General features: G+C 47.7%; 1 protein-coding gene across 1 annotated transcript in view; it reads right to left on the bottom strand.

The window, feature by feature from the left end:
* The window catches only part of LOC147454535 (uncharacterized), a 291,300-nt gene that overhangs the window by 77,881 nt on the left and 188,798 nt on the right, over nucleotides 1-24,621 (bottom strand). The window contains exons 41-42 of the mRNA XM_086516456.1: nucleotides 20,854-21,061; nucleotides 20,490-20,762 (exon numbers count right to left, since the gene is read on the bottom strand). Of these exons, the coding sequence (XP_086372582.1) occupies nucleotides 20,490-20,762; nucleotides 20,854-21,061 (481 nt within the window). The remainder of the gene's footprint in view (nucleotides 1-20,489; nucleotides 20,763-20,853; nucleotides 21,062-24,621) is intronic.

Genomic DNA, 24,621 nt, shown 5'->3' with positions numbered 1-24,621 from the left:
AGCATGGAGCATCAGACACATGGAACGTGCTCTAAATGGAGAGGCACATGAAGCAGCTCAAGGCATGATTGGGGAGCTATTTGTGTTGAGGACCACTTTACCTCTTTATCATGGCTGGGAAAGTTTGGCTCAAGAAGAGGAGTTTTTGCTAACAGGAATCATTCCAAAGGAGATTCAGAAGTCTAAGAAGTATGGCTTTGTGCGTAGAGCATACAGGTACAAATTGATTGGTGATGTCTTATACATGAAAGGGGCTGATCTCGTGTTGAGACGTGTACCTTGGCGAGAGGAGCTTTACAGAGTGTTGGAAGAGAATCATGAAGGCGCATGTGGTGGCCATTTTGCTCTAAAGATCACCTTGCATAAGATTTTGCAAGAGGGGTATGTATGGCCTAGTTTGCACAAGGATGTTCACCATTGGTGTAGGTCTTGCAATAGGTGTCAAGCATTTGGGAAGAGAGTGTTGAAGCCACAGCTACGAAAAACCATTATGGCGTTTGATGTGTTTGAAAAGTGGGGGATTGATGCAATATGCCCGTTACCTATCACAAGCAGGGGCAAAAGCTATATCTTGACGGCAGTGGACTATCTCTCTAGATGGGCAGAGGCTATAGCAGTAGAACAGATCACTGCAAAGGATGTGGCAAAATTTGTGTATGATGAAATATGTTGTAAGTTTGGGGTGCCATTAGAGCTACTTTCAGATAAGGGGCCAGGATTTAGAGCTAAACTGCTAGACTTCTTAGGCACAAAGATGAAGATTAGGCACCAACATACCACTCCTTATTACCCGCAGTGTAATGGCTTAAATGAAAGATTCAATGGTGAGTTGGTACAAATTCTTTCTAAAGTGACAGAGCACCAAGGAAAGAATTGGGATTTGGAATTGCCTAGTGCATTATGGGCTTACCGTACTTCGGTGAAGACAGGTACAGGGTTTACTCCATTTCATTTGGTGTATGGAAAGGAAGCACTATTGCCTGTGGAGGTAGAGTTGCCTGCGGTCAAGATGTTAGAGAAGTTGCTTGGGCCGCCTAGTGATGCATTCAAAGAGAGGCTCTTGCAGTTACAAGAGGTCCAGTTAGATAGGATGAGCGCATTGGAGCATTATGGGCAGATGCAGGATAAGGCTTTGGCAAAGATAAATGAAAAGGTCAAAAGTAAGGGTATCAAGAAACATGACTTGGTTTTGCGCTACAACAGTAAGCTGGACAACACCTTCCAAAAGAAGTTTCAAATTAAGTGGGAAGGCTCTTTCAAGGTAGTGGAGTGTTTTCCAAATGGCACATATCAGCTGGCTAACCTGGATGGTGTTCTACATAAGTCAAGGGTAAATGGATTACGTCTTAAATTGTATCATGCTAGATTGATGATGGTGGAGCAAGATGAGCTGTCTGTGGATCAAGCAGTGTTGGTGAGGGATGAGGAGACCTGTGATGCGGCGAGTCTCATATCTCTCTTTGTTGCTGCTGATCATGAATGATCTAGCAGGCTAGGGGATGGGCAAATTATGTCAGGAGTTTTTTGGAGCAAGGGATTGCGCATATGTACATATACATGCATGGTGCATCAAATAAATAATTGCCCATTTTTCAGAGCCAGGTGGTTATGTGGGGCCCACATGTGTACAGGTAGGACAGGATATACATAGTGCATCGATTTTCACTATTACCAGTACCAGTGTGTTTTTTTACAATAATGAGGAGTTGGTAGCGCTTAAAACTTCTCGAGGAAGCTATCCGCGGGCCGACGACATGAGGTAAGCAGGTGCGTTAGATGGCATCTAGTGGCGTCAGGAGGCCGAATGGGGTCAATACTTGCACGTGGAGAAGTACGGGCACAACGTGGGTGTTTTCTTGTGATAATTATGTAGAAAGGTCATCATGAGGACCACTTTTTGGGGCCACTTTACGTGGTGGCGGGATGCATTATTGAAAAAAGCTGAGTGCCAGGTGTGCGGATGATGCAAAAAGGTGACAACTATGCACTGCGAGGTCAGTTTTTGGCCTGTTCGGGGTCCGTTTGAGGTCATCTAAAAGGCCAAGGGTGCCCAACTAATTAAGCTAAGTGTGGGAACTGAAAAACAAGAGAGAAGACCAGAAAAAACGTGGAGAAGGGAGGAGGAACAGCCGCAAGTGTGTTTTTGCTGTTTTTGGAGCATTTTATGGCCCTAAACTACTCATCCGAGGTCGGATTTGAGCACTGTGACATTGTAGGGTGGGGTTTTTGGGCGTTCCGGACGCAATGGCGCTGTCCATTTTGCCAAATTCCTCACAGATTTTCTGCTGTTTTTCTGTGTAATCTTCTCCGGTGAGTAAAGCCTCTGCTTAACTTCGTGGTTGTATCTGGTGTATTTCCTCAATACTTTGTAAACTATTTGTCCCATTGTATCTGGTGTATTTCCTCAATACTTTGTAAACTATTTGCCCCATTGGTGTTGGGTTGAGGTTCGTTGAGTCTAAAAAACAACAATTTGCCTCCTTTGAGCTGAATTGAGAGTGTGTGTGTGAGTGTGTATGTGTGAGTGTTGAGTGGGCAAGTGGCAAATCTCTCTCCTCTCGCTCCATCGGTGTGTTCCCTGTCTCGGCCAGGTGGATTGTGTAAGCCGAGTGGTGCCCCATAGTGTGTGTGTGTATCTTCCCAAGAGTGTGTGTCGGGTCGTTATAGAGGCGCTGTGTGTGTTTTCATCCCGCTCACAACGGGTTCATTATGGAAAGATTACCCCCCTACCAATACCCTCTTGAGGCTCCATCACTGGCAATTACACGAACGGAGATTAATAAAATCATCCGTCAGGATCTTATACAGTTGGATACTAAGAGGACATGGGTAGACCCTACACAAGAATTGGGCACGAAGATGGCCGACTACAAAGAAAACTTCCTACAACTATCTGAAGATGGATTTGTGACTCGCCCGAGCTACATGGATACCCACCTGTCTCATGGTTTGAGATGTGCTATTGGTCAGATTCGTACATCCTCACACCAGCTGGAAATTGAATTTGGCAGATTTAGGGGAATCCCACCTGAGAGCAGAATTTGCAAGTTATGCGGAATGGAGCCGGAGACAGAATTACACTACATATGCCATTGCACCGTATACTATGAGATACATGGGCGTTTCCATTGCCTATTTAAAGAAGGCTTTGGACCTCTAGATAGAGTCATGCAATACCAAGATCAAAGATGCTTAGGCTTGTACCTACTGGAAATACATCGGCACAGGGATAATCTAATGAGAAGACAAAGAGCACTACAGCCTCAGAGGCAGATCACAGATTTCTTCGGATCGAGAGAAGCAGGAGGGGAAGGAGAAGCAAGAGACCAGTAGTTAGCACAAAGGAGTACCCACATCCATACCAAAGGCACCCTCATTGACAGGGCGATTGAGCTTAGGAAATCAAGACGACCACGACCGAGATCCAGAAGCACACTTCACCGGAGGAGACTACAACAAAGGATTAGAAGCATTCTAGCCAGACACCCATAATGCTCCTAAGAAGTTTATTTAATACTTTGTATTTAGTTCACATTTATTTTCACACTTTCACACTTTTCACACTTAGTACTTCAGTACTAAGGTACCCAGACTTTGTAACAGATTCACCACTTTTGTATTAGTTTGGTCTCATAGGTCATTCTGGCCTTTTTGAAGACGTTAATATAACATTTCATTTCATTTCATTTTCTCTCTCTCACACACACACACACACACACACAGCGCAAGTGATGGCGTCATGAGGGGCTGAGCAGCTGATAGCGCAGCAAATGCTCCCAAAAGGTCGTGTTTGACTTTGGTACGAACGTGCGCTATGTAGGCAACCGACAGTCCGTATGATACTACAAAGGCTCAAGGCTACGCGCAAAGAATTTTGTCCAGCCATATGCTTGTTAAACGATCGTACACTAAAGCCTATTTTAACATAGGTAAGGGGGCAGCTTAACCAGAGGGGGAGCTTCAACAAAGAGACAGATAACATTTTGGTGTCAAGTTCGCGTGCACAGAGGCGGTGGTTGGTTATTGCAAGCAAGGGGGGAGCTTGGTGTGGGAGGCTGCTTGTGTGTGGACATGTACTGAGGCTCTCTCTGGATATTTGGCAGAGCACACTGAGTGTCCCTCAGTGGGCTGTGGTAGTGCATATACCCGCATTCGGGTTGTGGTTATTACTTCTCCGCCTGGACTTAGCCGAGCCAGAGCGTCAAGCTATACCCGCATCGCCAATGGAGGCCATGATCGTTTCGCCAGTATGTAAGCCCCATACGAAGGCAACCTATGTGCTTACAAACAAGCGGATAACGCAAATGGAAAGGGAGATAAAAGAATGGAAAGCAGAGACGGAGGGATGGTGGAAAGAGAAGGCCAACCTTCTTCAAATGTTTCTCAATGAAGGCGCACAATGGAAGAAGAAGAAAGAGGACTTGCACGCAGAGCTACAAGCACTTAAGGCGGATTCACAAGCACTTAGAGAAGAGGTCACAACCCTCAAGCAAGACCTTGCGAATAGAGTAAGTAGTGGACTCGAAGAAGGGGAATTCCAGCCCTCGGTGATAGAGGAGATCAAGGTCATCAAGGAGCAGGTACGGATGATCACAGAGGAGGAGAAACAGAAGGTGGTAAAGACGTCTTTGTGGATGGATGTGATCACGAAGACGCAGAAGAAGGCGGATGAGGCCGAGAAATGGATAGAAGTTGCTAAGAAAGGAAAAGGGAAAGAAACCACATCCGTCCCCACTCCTACAATCATCAACATGACTCTAGAGAAGAGCAGCGAAGGAAAACTAGAGCCTTGAATATAAGAGTAACTGGTCTAAAAGACCGAGATGATGTGGAAGGAGAAGTCGAAGAACTTCTCCGCATGATGGGTAGTGAGGGCACTCATACAAAGGCATGGGGAGGGTAGGGAAGAAGACACAAGGCAATGGGGAGACTTCAAAAGCGAGAGATTTAATCATCCGTTTCCCATCCATGGAGGCAAAAAAGGACTTCTTGAAGAAGCGCCCTACACTAAAGAAAACGGGTATATTCCTTGGAGATGACCTCACTCTCACACAGCTTGCACATATGAGAGAGGTAATGCCAGAGATTCAAGTGGCAAGGGAGAAGGGAAAGACGGCCTTCTATAGAGATGGCCGGGTGGTGATTGTAGAGCGGCGCTCCACATGACGGTGCAAGACCCATGGGACCACACTCAAAGTTGCCACCCGGAATTGTAATGGATCTATGCGACTTGATGTGGGTGCTTTTGAGGATAGTTTTACGGGAAGAGACATCGTCTTCTACTCTGAGACACATCAGGCCCCGGGGCAATCTATGCCTCACATTAGTGGATATAGATGGGAGACAGCCTGTAGACAGGAGACACGATCAAAGCCCAGAGGGCGGGGCTCAGAAGGAGTGGCAATGTTATTCAGGGAGGAGTTGCAGCCATTGATACATATAGCCCGCAGGGATGAGCAAGCTAGGTACATGTGGGTGAGATTGAGAGCAGAGACAGGCAGATATCTTTACATTGCTATTTGCTACTTTCCCCCGAGTACGTCAATTTATGCACCATTGAGAGGACAATCCCCCTTCTCTATTTTGGATGATGACATATGGGAGTTCTCTATAGATGGTGACATCATCATTCTAGGGGATTTCAATGCTAGGACTGTCCATCATCAGACAGTATTTTATGATACTTCAGAGGAGATGCTGAGAGAGTTGGATGTTGCAGAGACGGGCCTATCCAGACTATCACAGGATGGAGAACACACGGAGTATGGACGACACTTGATAGACATGGGGACTGCACATGGATTGGTCATCTTGAATGGCCTACAGAGATTTCCCGTTGCGAGGGGTTTTACATGCTTTCCACACAGACATGGAGCCAACACAGTGGATTACGTCATGGCACAGCCGAGCCTCATCTCTAATATCCAGGCTCTCATGGTTGGACCCAAACCTGTTGGTGTGGCAGTGGACCATGCTCTTGTGTCGTTGACCATCTCTTTTCAGTTTAGTGTAGCACACAGGCTACGGGCAGCAGCCCCTACTCACTACACCTTCATGCGGGAGACGGACTCTGTATACATAGATGGGATCTACAGACGCCTGTGCACAGAGGAGCCAGGGAGACCTTTAGAGGAGCTTACTACTATACTGACACAGACACTACATGATGCAGCAGAGGAGGCATACCCACATACCCAACTTGAGCAGAGACGTCGTTCGGGGAGCATGCCCCAGAACAGTTGGTATGATGAGGAATGCCGGGACACTAGAGCTAGGCTTCAGAGGGAGGTGCTTTTGGGGGACATCACTCACAGACAGCCACAAATTGACTTCCGACGCCTAGTGCGGCGGAAGAAGAGGGCATTTTTGGCTCGCCTAGAATAGGATCTATACCAGCTATTCTTGAGTCAGGACTCATGTGAGGCATGGCTGCTCTTTCATGAGCACCCGCCCCCCCTCCCCCCGCCATCACTTCTACAGAGGCCTGGGGCCAGTATGCATCATCTCTGTACACAGTTCCTGAGCAGCCCCCCCTTCCCGACCCCCCCGATCCATGCCCACACACATCTTCTTTTTTCACCGTTGAGATGGTGAGGAAGGCCATTGACAGGATGAGGACTAGGAGAGCATATGATCATGATGGCTTAGTGGCTGAGCATTTCACGCATGCCAAAGATTTACTAGCAGAACTTCTAGCAGTTATGTTTAACCGTGCCATGTGTGAGGGCTTGCCTGATACTTGGAGCCTATGTACTATTGTACCTATCTTCAAGTCGGGAAACCCTATGGAGCTTGAGAATTATCGCACTATCATGATTGGACACACATTGGCATGGTTGTACGCATCTATTCTTGAGCAGCAGCTGAGTAGATGTGTAGAGAGGGAGGGGATACACGCAACCGGCGGGCAGGCAGGTTTCAGGAGGGGTTTTTCTACTCTTGACCATATCTTGACACTTAGAGCCATCATTGAGGAGGGTAGATCGCGTGGGAGACGGATCTATTGTAGCTTTGTGGATTTCCGCAAAGCATGTGACACAGTGCCTAGAGCTAGATTGATGTGCAAATTACAGCAGATGGGAGTACCCACAGAGCTCATTGGGGGGGTCATGGCATTATACAGGTCAGTAATGGGGCATGTATGCACCCTAGAGGGTCTATCCACACCGGTTTACTCCACTATTGGGGTGAAGCAGGGCTGCCCGCTCTCTCCTACTCTATTTGATATGTATGTGGATGAGGTTTCTGACTACATTGAGAGAGATGGTGATAGAGGTGCACAGCTGGCAAGGACATGGGTTCCACTATTGTTATATGCTGATGATATTGTGTTGATCTCCGATTCTCCGGAGGGGATGCAACGTCACTTGGATGCTTTGCATAGGTTTGCCCAGGAAAGTAGTTTGTCCGTCAACCTTGGTAAAACCAAGGTCATGGTATTTAATACCACCCCACAATTTTTTTTTGGCTCGCTGCTGCTCGCACCTCTCCCCTCTTGCGCCATCGCCCTCCCTCACTCCCTCGCGCTGCTCTCCCGCTTGTCCACCTCGCGCTGCCCCCTTCCCCTCGTGCTACCCCTGCAGCTGTCCGCTGCACTGGCAGCCCGCAGCTGCCCGCTGCCCAGCTCAGCCAGCTCTCCATGCCGCTCCCCCCCCCCCCCCCCCCCCCCCCCCCCCCCCCCCCCGCGCTACCCCCCGTTGCTGCCTGCTGCCCAGCCAGCCCGAAGCAGCTCCCGCAGTCAACCTCGCCAGCCCGCCCCCTCCCACTGTCCGCCCCCCTCGCTTGCTTTTTACCGTTAGCCTTCTCCCTCTCCATTCTTGCTTGACGGGCGTCGCCAGCACCTTTGACGTGCTCGGTCCAACAGGTCTTCCCCCCCTTTCTTTCGTCGACGATCCTCCGCCTTTTCTTTACCAATAGCAGACACAGATGGCGGCTCATGCTCCACCGCAGAGGGACTCCAATGAAGCCCCCTCGCCCGACCCCGCTGAGCCCACCATTCGACTTGCTCTTACGCCGGCAGAGCAAGCGAGCCTTGCCACAGAGGTAGAACGCTTGCAGGCGACTTCTGTCATCTGCAAGGTTCTCGGCACTCGTCCCAGCAGAGGAGAGCTGCGAGACCTTCTCCAGGCCCGCCTCCTCGCAGAGGTGGGCAAGATCTTGGATGTCCAGATTCTCGGACGGGGGTACTACCAGATTGAGTTCGAGACTTCCGAGATGGCCTCCAAGGTCATAGCTATGAGTCCATTGGCCATCCGAGCATCACAGGCCCACTTTCGACAGTGGCGACATGGTTTTGACCCGTCTTCGGATGTGCTAGTAGAGGAGGCGGACATCCCCATCTCAGTCTGCTTTCCGGGTTTACGGAGGGAGTACCTTCCACTTCTCTCCAGGATTGGCTCCGCCATCGGAACTGTCCTAGAGACACCTCGTACGGCAGCATCAGTAGCTGCCAAGGCGGCTGGCATCCCTTCAGTTCGAGTTTTGGTCAGAGATACCCACACGCTCCCGAAGGTCATCCTTCTGCCTCGGGTGAGTGGGGGTTGGTTTAGACAGAGTGTGGAGTACTCGGGTCTCCCGAACCAGTGCTTCATTTGCAGACAGATGGGCCACCTAGCGAAGGCCTGTCCACGGAGGAGACCACGACCCGCACCCCAGCCTCAGCCCCAGCCTGCCAAGGCTGGGCCGCAGCCACAGCCAGGACACAGAGCACAGATTCAGCGCCACCCTCCGAGCCTGGGGCTCCAGCGGAGGAGGGGTGGCAGCAGGCCCGTGGCCGTCGACGCCAGGGGCCACAGCGACAGCCTGGCACTCAGAGTGGCCCCCAGGTGCCTACTCAGCAGCAGTGGGTTCCCACGGGGAACCGCTTTGGTCCTCTTGAGCAGGAGGAGCCCCCTACGCCAGCCACCGCCTCCGCTTCACCCCCGCAGGTGCATATATCCGACAGACTTGCAGAAATACAGGGGAAAATTTCACAATTTCGGAATTTTCGAAATTCTGCATTTTCAGACCTGCAGATACAGAAAATTCTTTTACAAGAACTTTCACGAGCAGGGAATTATAGGCAACATGAAATTAGTAGAAAAGGAAAATGTATGATTGATATGAGGAAAACATATGTATGCATTATGCAGGACATGGATGTATGCGTAGTGCGGATATAGTGGGTTGGCCTCTCTTTTAGAAGTGCAGACTGTGTTTTTGGTTTTGTTTTTGATGGAGGCCATGGGCCCTTCGCCAGTGGAGGCCATGATCACTTCGCCAGTGTGTAAGCCCCATACGAAGGCAACCTTTGTGCTTACAAACAAGCGGATAACACAAATGGAAAGGGAGATGAAAGAATGGAAAGCAGATACGGAGGGATGGTGGAAAGAGAAGGCCAACCTTCTTCAAATGTTTCTCAACAAAGGTGCGCAATGGAAGAAGGAGAAAGAGAACTTGCACGCAAAGCCACAAGCACTTAAGGCGGATTCACAAGCACTCAGAGAAGAGGTCACAGCCCTCAAGCGAGAGCTTGCTGATAGAGTAAGTAGTAGACTAGAGGAAGGGGAATTCCAGCCCTCGGTGATAGAGAAAATCAAGGTCATCAAGGAGCAGGTATGGATGATCAAAGAGGAGGAGAAACATAAGGTGGTAAAGACGTCTTCATGGATGGATGTGATCACAAAGACGCAGAAGAAGGCGGATGAGGCCGAGAAATGGATAGAAGTCGCTAAGAAAGGGAAAGAGAAAGAAACCACATCTGTCCCCACTCCAACAATCATCAACATGACTTTAGAAGAAGAGAAGCGAAGGAAAACTAGAGCTTTGCATACAAGAGTAACCGGTCTAAAAGACCGAGATGATGTGGAAGGGGAAGTCGACGAACTTCTCCGCATCCGTTTCCCATCCATGGAGGCAAAGGACTTCTTGAAGAAGCGTCCTACACTAAAGAAAACGGGCATATTCCTTGGAGATGACCTCACTCTCACACAACTTGCGCATATGAGAGAGGTAATGCCAGAGATTCAAGCGGCAAGGGAGAAGGGAAAGACTGCCTTCTACAGAGATGGCCGGGTGGTGATTGTAGAGCAGCGCTCCACATGACGGTGCAAGGCCTATGGGACCACACTCAAAGTTGCCACTTGGAATTGTAATGGATCTATGCGCCTTGATGTGGGTGCTTTTGAGGATAGTTTTACGGGAAGAGACATCGTCTTCTACTCTGAGACACATCAGGCCCCTGGGCAGTCTATGCCTCACATTAGTGGATAAAGATGGGAGACAGCCTGTAGACAGGAGACACGATCAAAGCACAGAGGGCGGGGCTCAGGAGGAGTGGCAGTGTTACTCAGGGAGGAGTTGCAGCCATTGATACATATAGCCCGCAGGGATGAGCAAGCTAGGTACATGTGGGTGAGATTGAGAGCAGAGACAGGCAGATATCTTTACATTGCTATTTGCTACTTTCCCCCGAGTACATCAGTTTATGCACCACCCAGAGGACAGTTCCCCTTTTCTATTTTGGATGATAACATATGGGAGTTTTCTAGAGATGGTGAGATCATTATTCTAGGGGATTTCAATGCTAGGACTGTCCCATCATCAGACAATATTTTATGATACTTCAGAGGAGATGCTGAGAGAACTAGATGTTGCAGAGATGGGCCTATTCAGATTATAATCAAGATGGAGAACACACTGAGAATGGATGACACTTGATAGACATCGGGACTGCACCTGGATTGGCCATCTTGAATGGCCTACAGAGATTTCCCGCTACAAGGGGTTTTACATGCTTTCCACACAGACATGGAGCCAGCACAGTGGATTATGTCATGGCACAGCCGAGCCTCATCTCTAGTATCCAGGATCTCACGGTTGGACCCAGACGTGTTGGTGTGGCAGTGGATCATGCTCTTGTGTCGTTGACCATCTCTTTTCAGTTTAGTGTAGGACACAGGCTACAGGCAGCAGCCCCTACTCGCTACACCTTCACGTGGGAGATGGACTCTCTATACATAGATAGGATCTACAGACGCCTGTGCACAGAGCAGCCAGGGCAACCTCTGGAGGAGCTTACTACTATACTGACACAGACACTACATGATGTAGTAGCAGAGGCATACCCACATACCCAGCCTGAGCAGAGATGCCGTTCGGGAAGAATGCCCCAAAACAGTTAGTATGATGAGGAATGCTAGGACACTAGAGTTAGACTTCAGAGGGAGGTGATTTTGGGGGACATCACTCACAGACAGTCACAGATTGACTTCCGACGCCTAGTACGGCGGAAGAAGAGGGCATTTTTGGCTCGCCTAGAGCAAGATCTATACCAGCTATTCTTGAGTCAAGACTCACGTGAGGCATGGCCGCTGTTTCATGAGCACCCCCCCCCCCCCCCCCCCACCATCACTTCTACAGAGGCTTGGGGCCAGTATGCATCATCCTTGTACATAGTTCCTGAGCAGACCCCCCTTCCCGACCCCCCCAACCCGTGCCCACACACATGTGCTTTGTTCACCGCTAAGATGGTGAGAAAGGCCATTGAGACAGGATGAGGACTGGGAGAGCATATGATTATAATGGCTTAGTGGCTGAGCATTTCACGGATGCCAGAGATCTACTAGCAGAGCTTCTAGCAGTTATGTTGAACCGTGCCATGTGTGAGGGCTTGCCTGATACTTGGAGCCTATCTACTATTGTACCTATCTTCAAGTCGGGAGAGCCTATGGAGCCTGGGAGTTATCGCACTATCATGATTGGACACACGTTCGCACGGTTGTACGCATCTATTCTTGAGCAACAGCTGAGTAGATGGGTGGAGAGGGAGGGGATATGCGCAACCGTGCAAGCAGGGTTCAGGAGGGGTTTTCCTACTCTTCACCATATCTTGACACTTACAGCCATCATTGAGGAGGGTAGATTGCGTGGGAGACGGATCTATTGTAGCTTTGTGGATTTCCACAAAGCTTTTGACACAGTGCCCAGAGCTAGATTGATGCGCAGATTACAGCAAATGGGAGTACCCACAGAGCTCATCTGGGGGGTCATGGCATTATACAGGTCAGTAGTGGGGCATGTACGGACCTCAAAGAGTCTATCCACACCGGTTCACTCCACTATTGGGTGAAGCAGGGCTGCCCACCCTCTCCTACTTTCAGTCGATGAGAGTGCTGCTAGTGGTCGAATGAGTGTGGGCTGAGCTCTGCAGTGATGGCTACTCCTCTTACTGTCCCATATCTAGTGAAAAAGAAATTTGTAATCTGTCTTTCCAACTGTCTCTCTCTATCTCTCCTCAGTATAGTGTCTGTATATCTGTGTAACTCAAGTAGATATAGCCCAAGACATCTTTGATCCTCATAACTCATGACCCTAGATAAAGGACCAAAATTCTCTCTGAATAAGCAATGGAAACGGCCCCACATCTCATAGTACACTCTGCAATGACATATGTAATGTAGCTCTGTCTCTGGCTCTAACTCGCATGATCAAGCATATCCTGCTCTCTGCTGATATCCCTCTGAATCTATCAGTCTCAATCTCCAGCTGATGTGAGGATGTGCGTATCTGCCCAATGGCGCACCACAAACCATGAGACATACGTGTGTCCATGTAGCTGGGTCGAATCACAAACCCATCTCCTGTGAAGTGGAGAAGATGCTCTCTATAGAACGCCATCTTCGTGCCCAGCTCTTGTGGCGGCTCTATCCATGTCCTCCTGGTATCCAACTGGATGAGGTCCTGACGAATGAGTCTAGTAATATCCACCCGTGTAAGAGACATCGAGGGTGCCTGAAGAGAGTACTCGAAAGGGGGCAGCCTGTCCATGGTGAAGCCATGCATCTAAAACCATGATGTCATCTATGCATACCAGCATGAAGTATCCCCCTCAAGAGCTAAATGTCTGGAAGACTCAAGGTCCAGTCTAGCATATCTGTCTCTAGTAGTATCCCACAAGCAGTGCACAAAGGAGATTGACCTGGTAAACGCCTCAATTTCCATAGGAGGGGCAGCTAGCTCTGCTCGAATGATACCATGGGGTATGCAGGCCCTGGCTTTGATAAGTCGAGAGATCATAGATACCAAGGAACTCTCCATACGTCTCCAACCATCCTGGCCTATAGAAGGTCCCCATATCTGCACGCCATACAACAAAGTTGAGGCTACTAAAGTATCAAAGAGCCATAAATTTGTCCGAGTTTCGTGGAACTGAACCTGCGAACACATCCTCTCCAAGCCTCTCAAGGCCGCGCTCTAGTTAGTCTAGTCTCTACTGCTCTCCCCAAAGAACCTTGGCCCAAGGAAGACAACCCCAAGGTAAGTGTATGCATCTGTATACTCTAAAATCTCCTGACAATATGTGAAAGTCGGTGCTGATCTCCTGATCCACTGCGGTGTGCTGTTAAACACCATAACCTTGGTTTTCCAAGGTTTACAGACAATCCACTATCCTATGCAAAACTGTGTAATGCATCCAATTGTCGCTGCATACCCTTTGTTGAGTTAGAGATCAACACAATATCATCAGCATATAACAACAATGGGATCCACGTCCCTGCCATCTGGGCACCTCTATCACCCTCTCTGTCAATGTAATCAGACACCTCATGAACATACATACCAAATAGAGCAGGAGACAATGGGCAACCGTGTGAATTTAATCAGATATCCCCTCCGAGGCGCGTTCATGTGCCATCGCTGATCTGTATAGAGCCATAATCCCCCAAATCAACACTATGGGCACCCCATCTCCTGTAGTCTGCGCATCAATCGAGATCTCGGTACCATGTCAAATGCCTTGCGGAAATCCACAAAGCTACAATAAATCCGTCTTCTATTTGACCTGCCCTACTTAATGATGTCTCAGAGTGTCTGAATATGATCAAGGGTGGAGAAACCCCTCCTAAAACCGGCCTGGCCCTTTGCTCATACACCCTCACCCTCTGCCCAATTACTCAACTGCTGCTTAAGAATGGATGCATACAACCGTGCCAATGTGTGCCCAACCATAATAGTGCGGTAATTCCGAGGCTCTATAGGATCACTTGCCTTGAAGATAGGCACAATAGTAGACAACATCCAAGTCTCAGGTAATCCCTCACAGATGGCACGATTGAAGAACACTGCAAGAACCTCTACCAGCATATCTCTAGCATGTATAAAGTGCTCTGCTACTAGACCACCATGATCCTATGCCCTGCTGGTCCTTATCTTGTCAATGCCTCTCCTTACCATCTTAGTGGTAAAGAAGGTGCTGGTAGGTGGGTATAGCTCTATAGGATCTGGAAGGGGGTCCTGTCCAGGGGGATAGAGGTTCCCAGATGGCACGGACCTGGATCCCATTGTTGTTATATGCTGATGATATTGTGTTGATCTCTAACTCAACAAAGCGTATGCAGCGACAATTGGATGCATTACACAATTTTGCAGAGGATAGTGGATTGTCTGTTAAACTTGGTAAAACCAAGGTTATGGTGTTTAACAACACACCGCAATGGATCAGGAGATCAGCACTGACTTTCACATATTGTCTGGAGATTTTAGAGTATCCAGATGCATACACTTACCTTGGGGTTGTCTTCATTGGTCCAAGGTTCTCTTTGGGAGAGCAGCAGAGACTAGACTGACTAGAGCTTTTGCGGCCTTGGGAGGCTTGGAGAGGATGTGTTCCCAGGTTCAGTTCTAGGAAACTCGAACTGACTAGAGCTTTTGCGGCCTTGGGAGGCTTGGAGAGGATGTGTTCGCAGGTTCAGTTCCAGGAAACTCGGACAAAGTTATGGCTCTTTGATACTTTAGTAGCCTCAGCTATGTTGTATGGTGTACAGTTATGGGAACCTTCTATAGGCTAGGATGGTTGGAGACATATGGAGAGGCCCTTGGTATCTATGATCTCTCGACTTATTAGAGCCAGGGCGTGCGTACCCCATGCTATCATTCGAGCAGAGCTAGCTGCCCCTCCTATGGAGATTGAGGCGATTACCAGATCAGTCTCCTTTGTGCACTGCTTGTGGGATACTACTAGAGACAGATATGCTAGACTGGCCCTTGAGTCTTCCAAACATTTAGCTCTTGAGGGGGATACTTCATGCTGGTATGCATAGATGACATCATGGTTTTAAATGCATGGATTCACCATGGACAGGCTGCCCCCTTTCGAGTACTCTCTTCAGGCACCCTCGATGTCTCTTACACGGGTGGAGATTACTAGACTCATTTGTCAGGACCTCATTCAGTTGGATACCAGGAGGACATGGAAAGAGCCGCCACAGGAGTTGGGAAGGAAGATGGCTTTCTATAGAGAGCATCTTCTCCACTTCACAGGAGATGGGTTTGTGATTCGACCCAGCTACATGGATACACATATGTCTCATGGTTTGCGGTGCACCATTGGTCAGATACACACATCCTCACATCAGCTGGAGATTGAGACTGATATATTCAGAGGGATACTAGCAGACAGGAGGATATGCCGCTCATGCTAGCTAGAGCCAGAGACAGAGCTACATTACATATGTCATTGCAGAGTGTACTATGAGATACGGGGCCGTTTCCACTGCTTATTCAGAGAGGGTTTGGGTCCTTTATCTAGGGTCATGAGTTATGAGGATCAGAGATGTCTTGGGCTATATCTACTTGAGTTACGCAGATATAGAGACACTATAGTGGGGAGGGATAGAGAGAGACAGTCAAAGAGACAGATTACAGATTTCTTTTCACTAGATATGGGACAGCGAGAGGAGGAGACATCATTGCAGAGCTTGGCCCACACTCATTCGACCACTGCCGGCACTCTCATCGACTGAGCACTGGAGCTACAAAGATCCATACGGCCACGATTGAGGAGAGAGGCTACACAACATCAACGGAGACTACAGTAGAGGATTCGAGCCATACTCTCTCGACATCCAGAGTGCAGATGAGGATGGATCCTCACCATTTCTTCCATCTTTGTTTCTCACACTGTTACATCCAGTTTACCGGGTACCTATTGTATCAGCTGCTACACCCACGTAGTTTTAGATTGTAGTAGTAGTAGTAGTATTTTGTTCCACTTCTAGTTCTTTTGTACCCAGACATGGTATTAGATTCACTATTTTGTAACTGATTGGTCTCATAGGTCATTTTGGCCTTTTGAAGACGTTAATATAACATTTCATTTCATTTCATTTCTCTCTCTCTCTCTCTCTCTCTCTCTCTCTCTCTCTCTCTCTCGCCACTTAGTCTTGGTCTCTCAGTGGAGGAGTGCACCACTTACTGACTGAGACATTGCATGCTGCAGCATCAAAGGCATATCCACACACTGAGTTGGGTAGGAGGCGACATTCTGGGAGCATGCCCCATAATAGTCGGCATGATGAGGAGTGCAGAGAGATGAGAGCCCAGATCCAGAGAGATCTTCTTTTAGGAGTCATCACTTATAGACACACTCTGATTGCTTCCCGACGCCTTTTGGGACGGAAGAAACGGGCTAATTTGGCCCAGATGGAGCGAGACTTGTATCAGCTGTTCTTGAGTAGAGACTCGGGAGATGCATGCCAATTCTTTCATGAGCACTCCCCTCCCTCAGTGATTACTTCTCCTGATGTGTGGGGCAAGTATTCGACATCGTTATATACAGTTCTTGGACAGGACCCCCTTCTGGATCCTATAGAGACATGCCCACCTACCAGCACCTTCTTTACCAGTGAGATGGTAAAGAGAGCCATTGACAGGATGAGGACGAGAAGGGCATATGATCATGATGGTCTAGTAGCAGAGCACTTTATACATGCTAGAGATATGCTGGTAGAGGTTCTTGCAGTGTTGTTCAATCGTGCCATATGTGAGGGGTTACCTGAGACTTGGATGTTGTCTACTATTGTGCCTATCTTCAAGGCAGGTGATCCTACAGAGCTTGGGAATTACCGCACTATTATGGTTGGGCACACATTGGCACTGTTGTATGCATCCATTCTTGAGCAGCAAGTTGAGTAATTGGGCAGAGAGTGAGGGTGGACGAGCAAAGGGCCAGACTAGTTTTAGGAGGGGTTTCTCCATCCTTGATTATATTCTCACACTCAGAGCCATCATTGTGGAGGGTAGGTCAAATGGGAGACGGATTTATTGTAGCTCTGTGGATTTCCGCAAAGCATTTGACATGGTACAGAGCTCGATTGATCTGTAGACTGCAGGAGATGGGGGTGCCCATAGTGTTGATTTGGGGGATTATGGCTCTATACAGATCAGTGATGGGCCATTTACGCACCCCGAAGGGGATATCTGATTTAGTTCACTCCACCATTGGGGTGAAACAGGGTTGCCCATTGTCTCCTACTCTATTTGATATGTATGTTGATGAGGTGTCTGATTCATTGACAAAGAGGGTGATAGAGGTGCCCAGCTGGCAGGGACGTGGATCCCATTGTTGTTATATGCTGATGATATTGTGTTGATCTCTAACTCAACAAAGGGTATGCAGTGACAGTTGGATGCATTACACAATGTTGCAGAGGATAGTGGATTGTCTGTAAACCTTGGTAAAACCAAGGATATGGTGTTTAACACCACACCACAGTGGATCAGGAGATCAACACCGACTTTCACATATTGTTAGGAGATTGTAGAGTATACAAATGCATACACTTACCTTGGGGTTGTCTTCACTGGGCCGAGGTTCTCTTTGGGGAGAGCAGAGGGACTAGATTGACTAGAGCTTTTGCGGCCTTGGAAGGCTTTGAGAGGATGTGTTCGCAGGTTCATTTCCAGGAACCTCGGACAAAGTTATGGATCTTGAATACTTTAGTAGCCTCAACTATGTTGTATGCGGTGTAGATATTGGGACCTTCTGTATGCCAAGATGGTTGGAGACGTATGGAGAGGCCCTTGGTATCTATAATCTCTCGACTAATCAAAGCCAAGGCCTCCGTACCCCACGCTATCATTCGAGAAGAGCTAGCTGCCCCTCCTATGAGATTGAGGCGCTTACCAGATCAGTCTCCTTTGTGCAAAGCTTGTGGGATACTACTAGAGACAGATATGCTAGACTGGCCGTTGAGTTTTCCAAATAGCTAGCTCTTCAGGGAGACACTTCATGCTGGTATGTGTAGCCTGCTACAGTATCACTTCACAGGACAGGCAGTTGGACAGTTAGCTACAGCTGGTCTGGTTCACACTGGACGGACCCTTTGGCTGGGAGTGACACGTGGCAGGGTACCTACGGTGGTCTAGTGGACGTCGTGGCCAGGTCACCACCACCACTCAGTTTGGAGATAGACTTAGCTGGCTGGACATTTATGGGCCGTTGGTGGCTCTTATGGTTGTACATATCAGTAGTCGTTTTGGGGGAGTTGGGGCTTATCTTGCACGTAGTTGTCTAGAGAGTCTTACACAGAGCACTGCTACACCATCCATGCACATCTGAGCCTCGACACCCCATCTTGTACCTGTGAGTCCTGGGCTAGAGCTGAGTGTGCTGCCACTCCATCTGTACAAGGTCCTTTGAGTTAGTCGAGTCCACATGTTCTGGTCTACTGCTGTGTCTCTGTTATTATCCATGGTTTCTTGTATTTCATTCTGTTGAGAGAGTTTCTGTTTGTTGAGTGAGATTGTCACGCACATTGCACTGGGGGACACCCACACTGTAGAGAGCACGACACATTATCCGCGCTAGAGGTGCTCTCATTTTGGCGATCACGGTGGGACCTCAACTGAAGTCTCACTCTGTTGAGTAGCTGGGTTCTTCGCTTCGCCTGTGCAGCCTGTTGGTCTGGTCCAGTTTCACCCTTGATAGCTTAATCTAGCTGGTCTAGTCTCTCGCCTTGCTGGCCTGGTCCCCTCTCGCCCTGGTCCAACTTGCCTCGTCTCTGGTCTAGACCCCTCGACCCTGGTCTAGTCCTCCTCGTCCCTCGTCCCTGGTCCAGCTGGTCTAGTCACTCGTCTGGTCTAGTAGAGTCTAGACCAATCTTCAGCCAGTTCAAGGTTCTCTTACCCAAAGCTTGGTTGGATTGGAGGTCACTGCATGACACATACAAGGAGGTCAGTTGAGCGTCAAAGCCCACTACTGAGCCCTCTGAAGTACTATCACAGAAGACGACCTTTGACGCCGTGTAGAAATCCTTCAACCTCATCACCTATACCTCCACATATCACATCACCCGTTCCTTGTCATCAGGTTCCCCATCTTCGCGATCACCTTCTCCAGAAAAGCTCTCTCCTATTCTGCTACAGCAAGTTATTGTACAACAGACTTGCTCTCAGCAAGACATTGCACTGGGGGACACCCACACTGTAGAGAGCACGACACATTATCCGCGCTACAGTCTGCACAAATGACATCATGGTTTCAGATGCATGGCTTCACCATGGACAGGTTGCCCCTTTCTAGTACTCTCTTCAGACACCCTCGATGTCTCGTATACGGGTGGAGATTACTAGATTCATTCGTCAGGACCTCATCCAGTTGGATACCATGAGGACATGGATAGAGCCGCCATAGGAGTTGGGCACGAAGATGTCTTTCTATAGAGAGCATCTTCTCCACCTCACAAGAGATGGGTTTGTGATTCGACCCAACTACATGGATACACATATGTCTCATGGTTTGCGGTGTGCCATTGGTCAGATACGCACATCCTCACATCAGTCGGAGATTGAGGCTGGTAGATTCAGAGGGATATCAGCAGACAACAGGATATGCCGCTTATGCCAGCTAGAGCCAGAGACAGAGCTACATTACATATGTGATTGCACAGTGTAGTATGAGATTCGGGGCGGTTTCCACTGCTTATTCAGAGAGGGTTTCGGTCCTTTCTCTAGGGTCATGAGTTATGAGGATCAAAGATGTCTTGGACTATACCTACTTGAGTTACACAGATATAGAGACACTTTACTGGGGAGAGCTAGAGAGCGACAATCCCAGAGACGGGTTACAGATTTCTTTTCACTAGATATGGGACAGCCAGAGGAGCAGCCATCACTGCAGAGCTTGGCCCACACTCATTCGACCAATACCGGCACTCTCATTGACCGAGCACTTTTTTTTAGGCCTTTTTTGCAGACGTAAATATTGCAAGTTCAAACCTTAAGAGTCTATTGAACTAGCTGGCTGCGCTTCGCTTTAAAGCCATTGGTGTCCATGTAATCTCAAAGCTGAGGGGATGCATCTGAACATAAACAGGGGCTGTGCTTTTTTTATACTTGCAGAGGGAAAAACATCCAAGGTTTTAAAGCAGGAATGGATAGGTTGAGGTTTCCAATAAACCATGATGATGAGAGCATTTAGATGCCACTAAAAAAAAAACAAACGTTTTGGAGGAAGGTGCAAGAAAGCATTTTTAAAGAGGTCTGAAACCTTGTTACATAGAAGGAAAAATGGGACTGACTACTTGACCTTTAGCAGATGCACCTTGACACTTCGTGTCAGTTATTAGACAATTCTCACATACAAGCATCGAAAGGAAATCAGACTATTTAGAAGGCTTCAGGAGTATACTGCAGAGAAGTAACAAAGAAATAGTGACTGAGCAGCTTACCTGAAGGCATTGCTCTCGAAAGCTGGGAGTAAAAACGCCCAAGTAAGTAATTGCTCCTGCCCCTAAAAGGATGTTTCCGGTTAATAAGACATATAATTTTCCATATGCTTCAGCCTGAGAAGTCCACCTTGCCCTTTCTCCCCCAAGACCAGACATTAGTTGATTTGCACGGTCAATCTTCTTTCCACACAAGTCTGCCTCATCCTGGACAGACTTCTTTTTCTCCTGTGCTTCGTAGAGCTTGCTGCTGAGTTCTGCAAGCCTTTCCTCCACCTGTCACAATATGTGATTAAGATAGATACACATCTAGAAAAAAACCCTTTGATGGAATGATTCTCAAGAAGGTGAGAAGTGAAGGACTCACTTTCTGAAGTGCAGCTTGCTTAATTAAAAGAGCTTCCATAACTTCATTATACTCAGCTTCAGCAATCCTTAGAGCTTCTTTCTTTGGAGCAACAACCTTTGCAACTCTATCATAAGCTTCCATTGCAATGATCCAAGAGCACAGACCATATGCAGCCTTGGAAACAACAATTATTTTACTTGGCTCCATCTCTGGATTTGCTAGGTACCTGCACATATTTATGAGCAAGTTAAAGTAAGGTGTCAGTGATTCAGGAACATTCCTTATGAGTTTGACAAGTCAGACCTGAGGACTAGAACCCGCCATCTTAAAATGTTTATTGAAGAGCATCCAGACAAGGTCTTTCTTATTTCCTATCAACATATATGTAACCATATTGATTACCAAAAGGAAATGTACCTGGTCAAACGACCAATCAAACAGCTATGTACGCAAGCTAGAAGATCAGTATTGGTCATGGACATGAAAAGCCCATAACCAAGATTGCAAAGCAGTCATGCTAGAAAGGAAATGAAATGAAATGTTTATTAACGTTTGCAAAAGGTCTAAAAGACCTATGAGACCAATCGGTTACGTCATCATCAGATGTGTCAAGTGTCCAATTCAAAAGTTAATGTAACTAGTGTAAAAACTAGAACAATGTGCTAAAAAGAAGAAGCTAGCTTGAAGAAGAACAGCCAAAGTCCACTAGAATGTAGCGATGATCACACTAGAGAATCAGCGGGCAATGATGTCGCCACCAATTCCATTCTTCGAAAATATCCCGTTTGGAAGCATTCGAAGCACCTGCATTCTTGCTGCAGATTTTCTCGTTGGTGGGTGGTCAACCGAGGTTGTGCAGGTTGAGGTGAGGTGTCACGAAAATCTTGAGAATTTGTGCATTGTTGTGGAGGATTCTGGGTGTTTCTGGTTGATCATCACTGGAAAACCCCAATGTTCTTTTCATCAGTTTGTAGCCAATTGCAGCATGGTCTATAAGCTCTTGGATTGTCGAAACTTGCTTGGACAAGAGTATTACTGTAGAGGTGATGGAATTCCTATGGTATAGCTCTGACATTGTTCCTCCAAGGTTATCAGCTTGAAGAAAGACACCGGCAGATAAACATGTAGAAACGTCTGATTGTAGCCTTCCATAGTTTATGTAGCTAGCATTTTCAAGTTGCCCCATTCTTCCAAAAGCTACAATTTAAATAAGGATTTCATGTAACTCCGGGCAAAAATATTCTTGAAAGATTGCCAAGACCTTGGAGCGTGAGGCTTGGTAGCTATGGAACTCCACTACTGCACAGTATTGTCTTTGAGAAAAGTGGTGGCTCGAGAGATCTTTGTTTGTCGAACTGCTACATATCCTGTAAAGCTTTCTTCCTATCTTTCAATCCCGTAAAGGTGAAAATTGTTATTGTAGATCCACCATCCTTGAAGTCCTTGGGCTGATGTGTTGCAAGTCCTGGAGGTGGATAAGAGGGGTAGGCATACAGACTCCAACCGTTATAGCCAGGTGGCAGTGGGGGAGGTGGTTGTGGAGGTGGCAAAAGAGGTTGCACCAGGTAGAATAGGCGGATGGTTGCACCATGTTTCTAAAAACTCCCCCGATCGAATAGAAGACTGTGTAGCAGCAAAAGTATGTCGTGCTTTCAACTGTGGGTGCTTGTTAGTGCAATATACATGAAACCTCACTCCAATAGAAAGTAAAACACCACATAGCAATGGAACAAAAACTCAAAGCACAACAACAGACTCAAAACTCAATGGAACTCGACAAACTGATAGAATCATATAGACTTTGGCTGGCAGCACACTCAGTTCCAAGCCTAGGACTCACATGTACAATGGGGGTGTCGAGGCTCCAATGTGCAGGGAGAGTGCAGATGTGCAGTGCTTGACCCAAGACTGTGCGGTGCTCAACCCAAGACTCTAGACTCACGGTGAGACAAGGGCTTCTATAATTAGTGAGGGGAGCAACGGGGTAGGATATCATATAGGACTCTGATGGTTGCACTGGGAGGTGCCCGCGGCTAGGACCTGCTCTAGGTAAAGCAATTGAATAACTGCAAGGGTGTCACTTCAAAAATCCGCATCTAGCCAGAGCATGTCGTAGAGTGATACTTGTTGCAAGGTATTCTTCAAAATAGTTTCTTCAGTAGGTTTTTCTCTTTGGATCAGTGCCTTCTTTGTTTCCTTCATTTGTTGTAGATCAGCAACTGCTTCCAACAAAGCCCCATCAATAAAAGAGAGCAGATTTGAAGATCCTCTGTTGGAACTAGGGGATGGCTCATCAAACTTTGGTGAGATAGTGTGTGGAGGACAAAGCTGGGCCAAACCAGTCTAGACCAACAGACAGACACATGCAAGGGGCTTCACCCGGATATCTCCTTCAATCTATATGCTCAATGGAGTGAGACTTTGGTTGAGGTACTTCAGTTGAGGTCCCACTGGACGTGCCAAAAATTAGAGCTACTGTAGCAGGAAAAGTGTGTCGTGCTCTCAACTACGGGTGCCCCTTAGTGCAATATGCGTGAAACCTCACTCCAACATAAAGTAAAACACCACATAGCAATGGAACAACAATTCAAAGCACAACAACAGACTCAAAATTCAATGGAAATGGACAACTCATAGAACCATACAGACTCTGGCTGGCAGCACACTCAGCTCCAAGCCGAGGACTCACAGTTACAATGGGGGTGTCAAGGCTCTAATGTGCTGAGGATGCTGATGATCATGTCAAGAGGTTTGCCTCTCTATGTCAGGGCCGCGATCTTAACCGTGTGTATATCTTGTGCTCTTTGCTTCAACATTGTGTAGTTTGGTTGGTATTGCAAGTTGTAGAGCCTGGTTGACAAGTGGTATACCTAGATCACTCTGCTTAGTGGGCTACATTAAAGAAGAATTTCTACGATGCCTTTGAACCAAGATGACAATCAAGAAAAGGTTCTAACCTAGCTAGAGAACCTTGCGCTACAAGCATAGTAAAGCTTTGCAAAGCTAATGACTAGGAGTAGGTCCCTAGTGGCTAAGTAGCCCCAGCATCTAGGAGAATTTATGGTAAGAAAGCGGGTTGAGAAGGCTCTCCCTAGGGCATCCCAATAGAAGCTCCGAGGTTTCTCCAATTAGACTGACTGTGATGTGTCTGCTATTGCAGCTACAAGGATCAAAAGGATTGAGAAGGCTCTTCAAAGACTCTTCTGGAGTTGGGGGCCATCCTTTTTCTTTTGGAAAATGTATCGGACCCTCTAATTTTGAGGAAGCTCGAAATACTCAAGTTGCATTGCGCTTTGCAATTGGAAAAGTCCAGACTGGAGCAGGCCTGCAGTGTCACTTGCACAAGACAGGCAATTACAGTAATAGTTGGTCTGGAGTTCATACTGGACGGACTCTTGCCTGGGCAGTGACACGTGGCAGTGATAAGGGTGGTGGTCTAGTGGACACCATGGCTAGATCACCACCACCACAGTTTGGAGATAGACATAGCTGGGCTGGGATATTTTGCTAGCCATTGGCGACTCTTTATGATTGTATACATGTGTAGTTGGTTCAAGTCGTCGGATTATCCACTTTCTATGTCTAGCGTCTTGAATCTTGAGTCTGGAGTCTTGGGTCCAGCACTGCACATCATCCTCCACAGAAAGCCCCTTTAAAGGTTGGAAACTTTATATCTGCTCTAGCTAGGATACTGGGGAGATCTTCGGCCATATTAGTTGGCCTTTCTGGTGAAGTGGGTGGAGGGGGAGTCGATGAACTAGGTGACGAGTGGTTGTAGGGACCAGA

Source organism: Adiantum capillus-veneris, chromosome 7 (genome assembly GCF_014529385.1).
Source record: "Adiantum capillus-veneris isolate H3 chromosome 7, ASM1452938v2, whole genome shotgun sequence".
NCBI lineage: Eukaryota > Viridiplantae > Streptophyta > Polypodiopsida > Polypodiales > Pteridaceae > Adiantum > Adiantum capillus-veneris.
This window is presented reverse-complemented; position numbering and strand designations above follow the sequence as displayed.